We start from the raw sequence: 13,874 nt of genomic DNA, 5'->3' as shown, positions 1-13,874 counted from the left end.
ATATTACAGTGACTTACATGTTTGTTCCATATAAAAGTCATGTAGATGTCAGTATTTCTTATATTATTAATAACAGGGCTTCTTATTGAAGAACCAGACAGTTGCTAACAACAGCCTAGAAAACAGTCTGGATTTCAGAAAGATTGCCTTTCTCTTTTCTTGTAATTATATCAACAGCATCATATGAACATTTTCAAAAACGAAAAATAAGGGTAATCATAGCCTGTGCCTAAAAATCCAATCATAGAGAACTTGCAGAAATATTTTTAATAATGTTCAAAAAAATTTAGCTATGACTTTTTAAATTTGGGAAATCTACTTAATGTATGAGTCTTCCTGTCTTTAATGCCAGTCTTTGCTACCAACAGACATCTGAAGGTCCTCAACTTATTTTCTTAATCTAAAAACACATAATTGTTTCTCGGCTTTTGGCCAGGATAAGTACAGAAACACAGACACTACATTTTATAATGTAATTTTATAATGTAATGTAACATTTTATAATGTAATGGGCAGCAGTTAAAACGTAAGTCACCCTACTATTGTGTTGATATCTTTCTGAGACTGTGGAATTTTTATTTATTTATTTTTTGCCTACTATAATACCAAAGAGAATACCCTGAGAGATCTTAATAATTCATTTCCAATTATGTTGAATAACTTTATTGTTGTAATTACCTAAGATCTATATTAAATGGTATTTTTTTCTTAGTTTTAATTAGATTTTTTAAATTCATTCCCTAAGACTTATTATGTTCAATTCATTGACTTCAGAGATTTCTTTTTTAAAAGAAAAAGAGTAAAAGATACCACAGAGAGAATCCCATTATTATGGGGAACAGACAATGCCTACCATAGTTTCTTTTATTATTTTTTTTTTGAGACAGACTCTCACTCTGTTGCCCAGGCTGGATGCAGTGGTGTTATCTTGGCTAACTGCAACCTCCACCTCCTGGGTTCAAGGAGACACACCCAGCTAATTTTTGTATTTTTAGTAGAGACGGGTTTCATCATATTGACCAGGCTGGTCTTGACCTCCTGACCTCAAGTGATCCACCCGTCTTGGCCTCCCAAAGTGCTGGGATTACAGGCATGAGCCATCACACCCAGCCTACCATAGCTTCTTAAGCCACTGATTATGTTATCTGATCTATAAAGTTAATTTATGCATAATTTGACTCTCTTCAGTAGTAATATCACCAAGCAATTAATCATTATATAAGAACCTGAAAAATAATTTTACTATATTTGATACAGATAATAAAATTCTGTTATATTTTAGCCTTTTCCACACACAGAAAAGCAGCAATTTGTAATGAAACCAAAATGAACTTACTGGTGTCATCCATCTTTGCCCAACAAATAAATTATCCTTTGTCATATATGTAAGATAATCCTTGTCAAACCATTAGAAGAAACATAAGCATAGCCTTTTTCTACTTTCACCTGACAATACAGGCAGGTCCAGATGAGCATCAGACATAAACATCAGAATATAAGAATAAGCCTAATATGAAATCCATTGGCCATCTACTCCAGTGTCTCTCCTTTAAAGGAAATATATATATGTATATATATCTACTATATATATTTTTATATATATCTACTATATATATTTTTATATATATCTACTATATATATATATCTACTATATATATTTTATATATATCTACTATATATATATATTTCCTTTATAGGAAATATATATTTATAGGAATTTAAAGGAATTTATATAAAGGAAATTTATTTTTATATATAGTAGATATATATTTCCTTTAAAGGAAATTTATATATATTTATAGGAATTTAAAGGAATTTATATAAAGGAAATTTATTTTTATATATAGTAGATATATATTTCCTTTAAAGGAAATTTATATATATTTATAGGAATTTAAAGGAATTTATATAAAGGAAATTTATTTTTATATATAGTAGATATATATTTCCTTTAAAGGAAATTTATATATATTTATAGGAATTTAAAGGAATTTCTATAAAGGAAATTTATATATAGTAGATATATATTTTTTATATATAGTAGATACATATTTTTATATATAGTAGATGTATATATTTTATATATATATAATATATATATATAGTAGATTCCCAGAGTTACTTGTATTATTTTCACAAATATAAATTTAGGTTTAAAATTTCTGTAGCCCTTGTTCATTTATAAAGCCAAAACAGCAGATCACAAATTTACATAAATAATAAAACTACTTTCAACCTTCCCCCACAATGTTACCCTTCTATCCCTTGATTTCCATTTCTAGGGCACCCCCACTGACCAAGTCCCTGGATGTTTGCAGTAGCCACCTAAATGCTTTTGCTCCTCAAATACTAAATACCAGCCAGGCATGGTGGCTCATGCCTGTAATCCCAGCACTCTGGGAGGCCAAGGTGGGAAGATCACTTGAGTTCAGGAGTTTAAGACTAGCCTGGGGAACATGGTGAAACCCCTTTTCTAAAAAAATACAAAAATTAGCCAGGCATGGTGGCACACAACTGTAGTCCCAGCTACTTGGGGGGCTGAGGTGGGAAGATCACTAGAGCCCAGGAGGTCAAAGCTGCAGTGAGCCTTGATCAGAACTCTGCACTCCAACCTGAGTGACAGAGCGAGACCCTGTCTCAAAAAAATAAATAAAGCTGTAAAATCAAGAACAGTGAAATTATTGTGAAGAATGATGTTTTTCTGAAATTAAGTGGGTAATATACATATGGTACTGATTGATCCCTTTTGCATTAGGGATAACCATGATTCATTTCACTCACTGCTTCTCTCTGTTTGAACTGCTTTAAAACCCCTAACCTCTTTTTAATACAGAGTGCCATGATGATACTTGGCTTTTACATGGCACTAGCATATTTATTTAGCAGTTCAGCTGGTTCATGTCATTAGCCCTTGTCAAATAAGCTGGTGCTACCTGATATCAGTATGCTTTGAAATACACCTGAAAATGGAGCACTGAAATTATGTAGCAAAACTCAGCTTTGTGATAATCAGTCAGACAGATGATCAGACTGTACATTATTTTTTTAAGTTACCTGGGTGAAAACATAAATTTTTAAAAATCATGTAAAGAACAGGACCCCAGTTTGAGAAACAGTGCATTTCTGAATGACACTGACCTGTAGGAAATGTTTAATGTGATGTTAAGTTTGGTCCCCATTATATGACACACAGTTTGTGATATGTAGCCTAAGAAATTCTGCTTCCCTTAATTATTTTTAAATTTGTCATCCTTGAATTCATCCAGATTGATCTTGAAACAATCTGTATTTTTGCCTTGTATTACCTCTTATAGCAACAAGTACAAGAAAAGAAGGGCATAAAGAAGTACTTTTATTTCTCTTATAGCTGCTCTTTGCAGTTTCAAGGTTAGGACCCATAGTTATCATAAACTAGGTTTTAGAGAATGTCATTGTTTGTAGTTTCCATACCCTTCATAGTTTTATGGGTTTTATTTCTATTCCCTGTCTACACTTATTTTATAAGCTGAATCCTCCTATTATGTTTACTGTATCAGTCAGGGTCTAATCAGAAGGAAAAAAACATAGATTTAAACCGGAGAAAATTTAAAGAATAACTATCATTAGGATTGTAGTAAATAGGATGGAGTAACTATGATTTTGGTTTGGCTTATAAGAAATAAAGAGAACTTGTGGGAATGATAGGGAAAAAAGGAAAAAAGAGAATTCTAAAGAATTTAGGGGCCTGGTGTGGTGGCTCACACCTGTGATCCCAGCCCTTTGAGAGGCTGAGGCAGGTGGATCACTTGAGCTCAGTTGGAGACCAGCCTGAGTAACATGGCAAAACCCCATCTCTACTAAAAATACAAAAAGTTAGCCAGGCCCAGTGGCGTACACCTATAGTCCCATCTACTCAGGAGGCTGAGGTGGGAGGATGGCGTGAGCTCAGGAGGTCGAGGCTGCAGTGAGCCTTGATCATGCCCCTGCACTCCACCCTGGGCAACAGAGTGGGACCCTGTTAAAAAAAAAATATATACGAATAGCAGATACAAGGAGCAGTCACATACCCTAGTGTTGCACCCAAGAAGAAAGATCCCTTACCCTGCAGGTCTGTAATCCAGACCTTGTTAGAGAGGATATAACTGTTACTCATTGGATGCCAGAGAAGTTGCTATGTTTTCTTGCCAGCAGAACTTGCCAGAGATCCACCCTCTAGAGTGCCTAGGAAACCTGTTCACTGTCTCCCCAGAAGCACTCTACCATGAATCTGCCCCAGTGGGGGTGCTGGGGGGAGGCTGCTGGCCACTGTGCACTGCAGGAGCCAGGCACTGGGAAAAGCACGTGTATGCTAAAGAAGCCTGCTGAGCAAGCACACACCGACCAGAAAGCAAAACTCTGCTGCAGTGTCTCTCCAGCAGTGGCAAAGGATAATTATTTAACAGGCCTGGATCCAGTTTCACAGAACAGGAATGATGGGTGAATTTGGAGCTGAGGGGCAGTAAATCAATAACTGACATATTTACCTTATCTCTAAAAGACTCCTTCTTCAGCTGTTTGAATATTTTATTCATATTTCTTTAGAGATTCTTCAGCATGAATATGGGGTTGAGGAAAAAGAGCTTCAGAACCAAAAGTTCCAGGCTGGATCCCTAGTTTTAGCTTTGAGAAGTTCAGCAACTGTGGGGTTAACCTACTTAATTAAGCCTTAGTTTTCTCATCTGGACATGGAGATACTTTCCACACAAAGTATTGGGAGGTTCAGTGAAATGCTATCTGTGAAGGAGTTCCGAAAACTGTTGTACTATATGAATGTTACATATCATTATCTTTATCCTCCTAAAATGAATGCAGTGTCCAGAAAACACACAGTACACTAGGTGTAGCTGCAGTGTGATGTAAAATAATGCTTTTGGTTTGTTCCTGGTATCCCATCTTCTCCTGCCTAGCATTTTATTGGCTTTTTTTTGTTTTTTTGTTTTTTTGGTTTTTTTACCATCAAAACACAAGGAGTCAGTATCACCAAGGAACAGTTTGCAGTGATCCCAAGATGTCTTAACCTCCATTGTGACTGATCATTCACTGTCTTTTAAGGATAGCTCAGCTGACAGTTTTCTAAACCCACTGCTTTTACAGACTGCCTGCCTTGTCACTCATTTCATGATTTTCCCTGTTGTTCTCGAGGGGCTATTTTTATGACTTGCATTTCCAAGAATAAACATTATCTGCATACTTAAATTTTATCCTGCTTGTCTTCCGATTATTATAAAACTAACCCTAGCACTGATCCCTGGGGCTCTCTGCCACTTAAACTCTTCCATCTAGAGAAGGGCTTGCTTATTCCTGTCTTTATTTTGTTTTATTTTTATTTTATAAAACAGAGTCTTGCTCTGTCACCAAGCCTGGAGTGCAGTGGTACGAGCATGGCTCACTGCAGCCTCTACCTCCTGGCTCAAATGATCCTCCCACCCCAGCCTCCTGAGTAGCTGGGACTACAGGTGCGAGCCACCACACCCGGCTAATTTAAAACATATATATTTTTATAGAGAGTAGGTCTCCCTGTGTTGCCCAGGCTAGTCTCAAACTCTTGGCCTCTGGCCTTAAGCAGTCATCCCACCTTGGCCTCCTGAAGTGTTGGGATTACAGGCGTGAGCCACCACGCCCAGCCTATTCTTGTCTTTAATATCCATCTCCAAAACAGCTTCCCATTCATGAATAAACATTCCCTTTGATGCAGTGGAAACTCAGGTTTTTAAACAGTTTTACATCTGAAATCCTGTTAAAAACTTTAAATGACAAATCACATCCATAAATATTTCCTTTCACTCCTAGTTTCAAATCAACCTTAAAATGCTTATAAAATCTTTGGTTTTCATCTCAGTGCATTATTTTTAGTGAGGCATTCCATGATCCTTGTGATCAGTCAGTATCTTTATTAAATACCCTACTTTGCACCTCAAGCAGAGTTATAGATCCCTCCAGCTTGCCCACTGTGAATTAAATCACTGATTAATGGAAATGCTCGGGGTCCCTGCCAAAGAACATGGTGTGCCTGTTACTCCATGAAAATCCGTCATGACAGATCATGCAAGTATAGTGGTAGAATTTATTTTTACTAGAAAACTCCACTGCTCAGAATGACTATCTTTTCATTCAAATTGAGAGAGAAGTATCACTTTTCCTAATGCCTTTAGTACCTAATATATTCGTAAATAAATGAATACTGTGAACTAAATTACATTTGCTCCTCCCCACCTTGAGATATTTCAGCAAACTGTCTAGCAGCACCCCAGGAGGATGGCGACCCCCTAACATTACTTTCCTAGCAGCTAGGACTGAGACCCTTTGTTATAGAGCAACTCTGTACCAGAAGTATCCTGAACCCTACTCCTCACCTTACTCCTGAGTGAGACGCCTGGCCCCTTTGCTCCAAAGCCATTTTTCTTGCCCATCTCTTTTCCTCCTGATAGGTTCCCCACTGACATTAGTTAGAATGGAAGAGGGTTTGAGTTATCACAGTTCTGGCCAGATTTTAAAGGTGTACAGAAATATGTGAATATGCCAAGTGTGGTGGCTCACACCTGTAATCCCAGCACTTTAGCAGGTCTAGGCAAGCAGATCGCTTGAGCCCAGGAGTTCAAGACCAGCTAGCAACATGGCAAGATCCAGTCTCTACAAAAAATACAAAGATCAGCCAAGGGCAGTGGCATGCATCTGTAGTCCCAGATACGCGGGAGGCTGAGGCGGGAGGATCACCTAAGCCCAGGGAATTGAAGCTGCAGTAAGCCGTGATTGCACCACTGCACTCCAGCTTGGGCAACAGAGTGAGACCCTGTCTCAAAGAAGTATATGAATATATATTAATAACATATATGGATTTTATAAAATTTTATAAATGAATATATACATTTTCCTATGTAAGATATATGACGTTTATAAAATACTTGAAATATATCTTTATGAAATATATGAATATTATATATGCCCTTGAGCTGATCATTCTTACTCAAAAGCCATGTTTGGTTCTTAAGAGAGAGTACTTGTGGAGGGATGCTCCACAAGAATTGAGGAAAATATTTGTTCATGGATAGGAAACTTGCTTTGGAACAGGAAACAAAGGATACGGATCCATATGAATACAAGTCGGGGAGGACAGGGGTGAATATCAGAATGGGAACAGAGGAAGTTATCTGCAGTTTCTCAGGTCATTCTGAGATGTTCTTCTACCCCCAGCTGAGAATCTCTAGTCCAGAGGCTAAGAAGCTCTGCTGCCTATACAGCTACTGCCTTACCCTACTAATACTCCAGAAGACATTTCATGTTTGTTCATAGCCGTAAGGGAGCTGTCTTTTCGTAGAATGTTCGTCTTTTTTTTTAAATAAGTTTTTGGTAATTTTGGTGTTTGACCCATTCATTTTCCCTCCAAATCTTGAGTTCATCATTGCTCTTAGTTTGGCCTGAAGGAAAAGTAACATTCCCAGGCCCCTATTGTTCACACAGGAAGAGATGTATCCCTTTTAATTTAAAAGTTACTTGTTTTAACATAATTAATAAATATCAAGAGAAAATAAGGTTCTGGCTTCCATAAGCTGTGTGGACTGCAGATTCTTGCCAAGGTCCCAACCCCTCCCTGTACACATTTTGGACTGGAGCAAAGCATGCGGTCTTCAAAAGTCTTACATCAGTCTTCAAACTTCAGAAGGTAACTGAAGGCAGGGAATTCAGAAGCTGGTGCTCTTATTCTGAGTGGACACACGGATCCATACTCCTTAACCCCAGTACTTCAGTTTCAGTTTTATAGTTTCTACCAGTCCCGATGTCCCCTGAACATTTCATGACTTGTCATCCAATGCATATGGCACAATTATCCCTCTGATTGCCAGCAGTTAGAATGGGCAGGTGGAGGGGAAATGAAATCTGATACTGGCTCAAGTCTGGGGTTAGCCATTGCCATTATGACTTGTTAGTACATGCAGGCCTGGAAGGTGACAGGTTAAGGTTGCCAAGGAAAGGGGGCTCTGGAGATACGTTCCTGTTCTTTATCCTTTGCCAGGACTTCTACTTAAATTATCTCTGTATTAAGAACCAAAATTGTTTCCCTAGTTACAGAAAGGCTGTTGGTGTTAGGCAAGAACAGGAAGATGGGTGTGGCAGCCCAGGCACTTAGAACAGTAGGTGTTAGGCATGTGTGTGCACATGTGACTTGGGGGCGGGGGGTGCATGTGCACATGTGTGTGACTGTACTCTTGTGGAGACTTATAATGCCTAGTGGCATTCCCTTCCCTTCTTAGTAAAATAGCAGAAAAGCATCATCACACTGTATAATATTTCTGTATAATATTTTAGATTATTTTACAAATAATGTTTTCAGTGTATTCTGCAATGCCTTGTGAGACACTTAGGACAGGCATCTTCATTTTTTCCGTAAAAAAAGAAGGTTTAATAGTTTTAAAAATACACAAATATTCAAATCAGAAATGCTTTAGAATGTGTTCCAAAGTCAATACTTCTCACTCAGTAGAGAAAGTAAACTATTTTGACTGGGCGCGGTGGCTCATGGCTGTAATCCCAGCACTTTGGGAGGCTGATGGGGGCAGATCACTTGAGGCCAGGAGTTCGAGACCATCCTGGCCAACACGAAGAAACCCTGTCTCTACTAAAAATACAAAAATTAGCTAGGCATGGACTACAGGCTTGCCCCTGTAGTCCCAGCTATTTGGGAGGCTGAGACTCAGGAACCACTTTAACCCAGGAGGCAGAAGTTGGAGTGAGCTGAGACTGTACCACTGCACTCCAGCCTGGGCAACAGAGTGAGACCCTTCTCAAAAAAGGAAAAAGAAAGTAAACTATTTATTCAATCAGGCAAAAAAAGCAAAGTCTTAAAAAGCAATAGAAAGGTTGGATTTACATTAGCATTGTTTTACAATTTGAGAAGACAAACTGACCTGCTAACAATGTTCAAGCAGTTGGTATTACTGAGACTAAGGTTAATTTGTTGAGCATTGAACAAGTTATGAAGCTTGCACACATATGTATATGCTGCAATGAAATAAAATGAATGGTAAAATTAGTTTAGCACTCATTTGATGCATAGGCATTATTTGGCTACATTGTAAAGTATAATAATAAGCCTATAACATAAGGGGCTGCCAATTTAGTTGGAGAGAGGGGCAATCTAAGACAAACCGTAGAAGATTAAGTATTTGGGGCCAATTAAGTATATCTCAAAAATAAATCCAAGATATTAAGCATGAATTCATAAGGATCAAGATGAGGTCAGAGGCAGATTTAAGGGGCAAAGATAAGAAGATTGGTCTTCAAAAATTTACATATGAAATTATGCAAGGGCTTTAGGAGGCTGGAATATCTAGAAAGTGTGCAAAATGGCTTAATGAGAAAAACACAGGACCAGAGATTAAGAGATCGTGCATTTAGCCTCAACTGTCTCTCAGCAGTTGTGTGACTTTGTGCAAATCATTTACTCCCCACTCCAAATTATAATCCCCTCATCTTTGAGGCAAAGGTCCTCATAAGTGGTACTCTTTATCAGATGAATATAAAAATGCCTGCAGCAGAAATCATTAAATGTGTAGAACTGCTGCTGATGATGATTTATTTCTATTAATGATGATCTGTTGTAATTGATAAATTGTTCTATTTGATAATTTTCATAACAAAATAACAGATTTAAAATTTTTTTGTTGTTGTTTAGAGACAGGGTCTTACTCCATAGCCCAGGCTGGAATGCAGTGGTGCCATCATAGCTCACTGAAGCCTCAAACTCCTGAGCTCAAGTGATCCTCCCACCTCGACTGCCAGAGTAGCTTGGACTACTGGTGCGTGCCACCACACACAGCTAATTTTTTTCTTTTGTAGAGACGGGGGTCTTGCTATGTTTACCAGGCTAGTCTTGAACTCCTGGCCTTGAGCAGTCCTCCCATCTCAGCCTCCCAAAGCGCTAGGATTACAGGCATGAGCCACTGTGCCTGACCTAGATTTTTTAAAATAAGAATTTAAGGTACAAATACACCACAATTTATTATTTTTGTTAGTAATGATGTGACTCATCAGTCTGATTTTTTTAATTGTAGATTTATAAAATTATTCATTATAAAACATTTTGGTTTTCCTAATAATGTGTTTTCCAGTTTTAAGACTAACTTATTTCTATTTTTATTTTTCAAATTCCTTAGCACTCCCGATTTGGAAAAACAACCAAATGAAAATGGTGTATCTGTTCAGAATGAAAATTTTGAAGAAATTATAAACTTACCCATTGGATCTAAACCATCCAGATTAGATGTCACCAACAGTGAGAGCCCAGAAATTCCTTTGAATCCAATTTTGGCCTTTGATGATGAAGGGACACTTGGGCCCCTGCCTCAGGTAGATGGTGTTCAGACACAGCAGACTGCAGGTAAGCTTGCCTCCAACTCCCTTCTGTAGTCATCAGAAATATCTGACACCCAGGAGGACACGAACTGCTGCCTTCTACAGTATGACTGTGGTAACACTTTGTTCTTCAAAGGACCAAGTAAGCCACAGTGGAAGAGATTGTGCCTGGCTCATAGAAATTGAATTTTGAGTTGGATTGGACAACTTCTAAGGCCTCTCCTATTCTCTCAGTCAGTGCAGAAGTCCAGTCCGCAGCACCCATTGGGTGTCTGTCAGCCTCTCTGCACAGAGCAGCACCCATTACCCGACATCATGCATGCTCAGAATATGCTTTGTAGAAAGACAGGGCTGCCTCCCCATAATTTTGGACCATCCGGCCTAGTGCTGCCCACTAGAGAAAGATCTGAGTTTTTTCCGTCTTTCTCGGGTCTTCATGTATTTGAAGACTGCCATCATGTTCTCCCACCATTTTTCTCTTATTTGGGTTTGGCAACCTGGGTAATAAATTATTGTCCTTTCAAAATGTGACATGATGGATAGTTATGATTTAGGTGATGAAACCAGTACTCACACTGAGTCTAAGGATCTTTACTTGTTAAATGATTTTGTTGCTGTTGAAACTGCCTGTGACTTTCTTATACAGTGTCTCTTTGACCCACACTTGACCTGAAGTCTTTGTGCAAAAAGAACAATCAGGACCCAAAGAAAGAAGACGTAATATCAAATATTACTAACTCAATGGTCATAGCAGCTCAGCAATGCAATCCCATCAGTCTCAGGAATTAGCAAGATAATCTGTGCTCCCTGTCTCTTCAAACCTGTTTCAATTTTGTTGACTTCTCTTCCCTGAAGATGACTGTCATATATTGACCAGCATCTCTTTATATTTCTACAAAAAGAACTGGCCAAATTCAGGATAACTAAATGGAGACAATACAGAATTATTTGTGGGCAAATTGTTTTGCCTTCTAGATTCAATCAGTGGATCTGTAATAAATCAACTTTTAATGTGGTGAGATAACCAATGTGAACCACCCATCCAAATGAAGCTACTCTTCTTTTCTCCTCTAGTGTACTGACCTTGGAAGTGGAACCTCACTTTAGTGAACTCCACTTTTCTAGGAGTTGAAGGGAGGTTGTAAGGGCCCTCCCCTGTCTAACTTTCTGATTCTTAAGCCTTTGGGAACAATCCAACTAATGGTATGTTGATGGAAACATGCCCAGCGCAGCTTCCTACTTATGTTACAGATTTACAGGGAGGGAAAGAACTTCCAGATGATTTATCAACATTTATTTAACCTCCAACATATGTTTAGAATCCTAAGCATCAGATACTGAGGATACAAGAGAAATGAATGTTTAAACCCCTAACCGAGAAAAGTACAATCTGTGTATGCCACTTGGAAAAATGAAGGCTGTGGCCTAAGCTGATGTAAAGAAAAGAACATATGTTTCCTATGAGTAACAGAATTCACTTAAATATAAGACTGTGAATCCTAACAAAATTGCCTATTCTTATATAAGTGTATATAACAGTATAGTAAGTTTTAGAAATTTAAGGTATTACTATGGTATTCTTGAAATAAGATTTTAGATAAATGTCATATTAATCTGTTCTTTTTCTGTCTCTTCATGTAGAAGTTATATGAGTGTTTCTTCTGAAGAACCAAAGCTGAAATTTAATGAGAATTTCTACAATTAATGGAATTCCTTTCCTGCTGTAAAGGAGCATCCCCTCCACCCGTTTTCTAGAGTTCTTGACCATCATTTTGAAAAGATTTATTAAAACTAGCTAAAGACAACAGACTGGATAGCTTTTCTAATAATTTTCATCAATAGGAAAAAAGAAATACGTCTCATTCTTCAATACTTTAAAATGGCTTTTTCCAGTGTGCTCCTTCTTAGCAATCAATATTTTTCTGCATTCTTTAAAAGACAAGAGAATTTGGTTATAAAAGAAATGGGCTGACTAGGCATGATTTTTTTGGTCTTAAAAGCTTAACATGTAAAATTGGCAAAAAAAATTTTTACCTTTTGTAATACTTGAAAAATAAGTACCTCTTTGTTCTACAAGTAGAATGAATAGGAGAAGAGTTTAAGCCTGTTTTTTTAAATATTATTGCAAAGAGCTCTATTTGTAGAAGCAAATTATAGGCAGATTACCAGGTTCTTATAAATACAACTTGTACATGGACATTCTGCAAACCCAGCTGTCACATTTTTCTTGCAACTCCTTTTGCAAAAGCAGACTAAAATGTTTTAAAATGTGAAAAAAACATAATTTTTTCAAAGCAAGAAAATAATTTACTGCCCTCTTACATAATGTATTTATAAAGTTTTTCCAGATAAACTAATCAAATAAATTAGAATAATGTGACAACATTACAAATTTAATTTGTTAGCTGCATTCCTTCTGATGTTACCACGATAGAATGTTACTGATGATTCAGGGCTATTTCTGAAGTCTGTATGTTGCTGCTGTCCCCAGTGATGGTGGACTTATCTTTGCCTTACCTGATCACAAATTATGTTGGGGAAAATAAAGATTTAATATTTCTTTAAATAGAAAAAGAATTTGGTTTTGCTCGTTTAAGAGCAATGAGAAAATGATGGAATGTTGACTGTGTTTGGCACACAGGACATGGACCTTCATGGAAGTCCTTGCTCTGCGTGGCATCTGTCAGCTTTTCACCTTTCATTCTTATTCTTCACTTTTGCTGCTGAGCCTAGCTGTACAAACTTGCACTTTCATTTGCTAATATAAATTCAGTTTTATTTTACCATTTTAGAGACTACTAATGATTAAATGTAGAAGGAGAGGGTGCACATGTTTTTATGTGGAGTGTTTAAAAGATAAATTTATACCACTGTAATGTGCCGCTTTTATTAAAAAAGAAATTGGTTGAACTGCTAGGTTGAATGAGAGACTTCATCTATTGGACTATTTTTTTTTAATCCAGGCATATGGTCTTTAGTAATGGCTTGTAATTTGTGAAAACATTAATTTGGGGGTTTTCCCTGTTTTCAGTTGTCCATGTACAGATAGTCATTATATTAGAAAAGAAATCTGTTCAACAAACTTGTTTAATTTGTTTAAATCAACATAGCATGAAACACCAAATAAAATGTTTGACATAGTTTTACTTTTAGCTTTCTCATATGTTATAACTTCACTCAGATTGATTCTTGAGTCTTCAGATTGTCCTTCATTTAACTCAGTGACATTTTCCTAGCCTCCTGTTGATTAAGCATATAGGATAGCCTTATTTAAAATTTAGAGCAGTAGGTGTATTTTGGCTGTTTTTCTTTTTCATGTGTGTTTTTAAACTTTAGTCATCATTAGCAAATGGAAAGTCTTCTAAGTAATCAAGTTTTAATTAGAAGTGGTGCAAAATTCTTAATTATATTGTGTTAAAGAGCAGCGCTGCCAGAGAATGACCCTGACCTTTACAATGGCTGGCTTGCTTTTTGGCCAGCGCTGGAAAAATCTGTATTTACTTGCA

General features: G+C 37.2%; 1 protein-coding gene across 13 annotated transcripts in view; it reads left to right on the top strand.

Annotated features, from left to right (window-relative positions):
* MAP7 (microtubule associated protein 7) overlaps window positions 1-13,511 on the top strand; it is a 207,749-nt gene extending 194,238 nt beyond the window's left edge. For all 13 annotated transcript variants that reach the window (XM_019029766.4, XM_019029771.4, XM_019029765.4 and 10 more), the window contains 2 exons: window positions 10,170-10,393; window positions 12,010-13,511. In XM_019029766.4, coding sequence (XP_018885311.1) covers window positions 10,170-10,393; window positions 12,010-12,020 — 235 coding nt within the window. In that variant the 3' untranslated portion in view covers window positions 12,021-13,511. The remainder of the gene's footprint in view (window positions 1-10,169; window positions 10,394-12,009) is intronic.
* Window positions 13,512-13,874: the final 363 nt, after the last annotated feature.

The sequence above is a fragment of the Gorilla gorilla genome, chromosome 5, assembly GCF_029281585.2.
Source record: "Gorilla gorilla gorilla isolate KB3781 chromosome 5, NHGRI_mGorGor1-v2.1_pri, whole genome shotgun sequence".
Lineage (NCBI taxonomy): Eukaryota > Metazoa > Chordata > Mammalia > Primates > Hominidae > Gorilla > Gorilla gorilla.
This window is presented reverse-complemented; position numbering and strand designations above follow the sequence as displayed.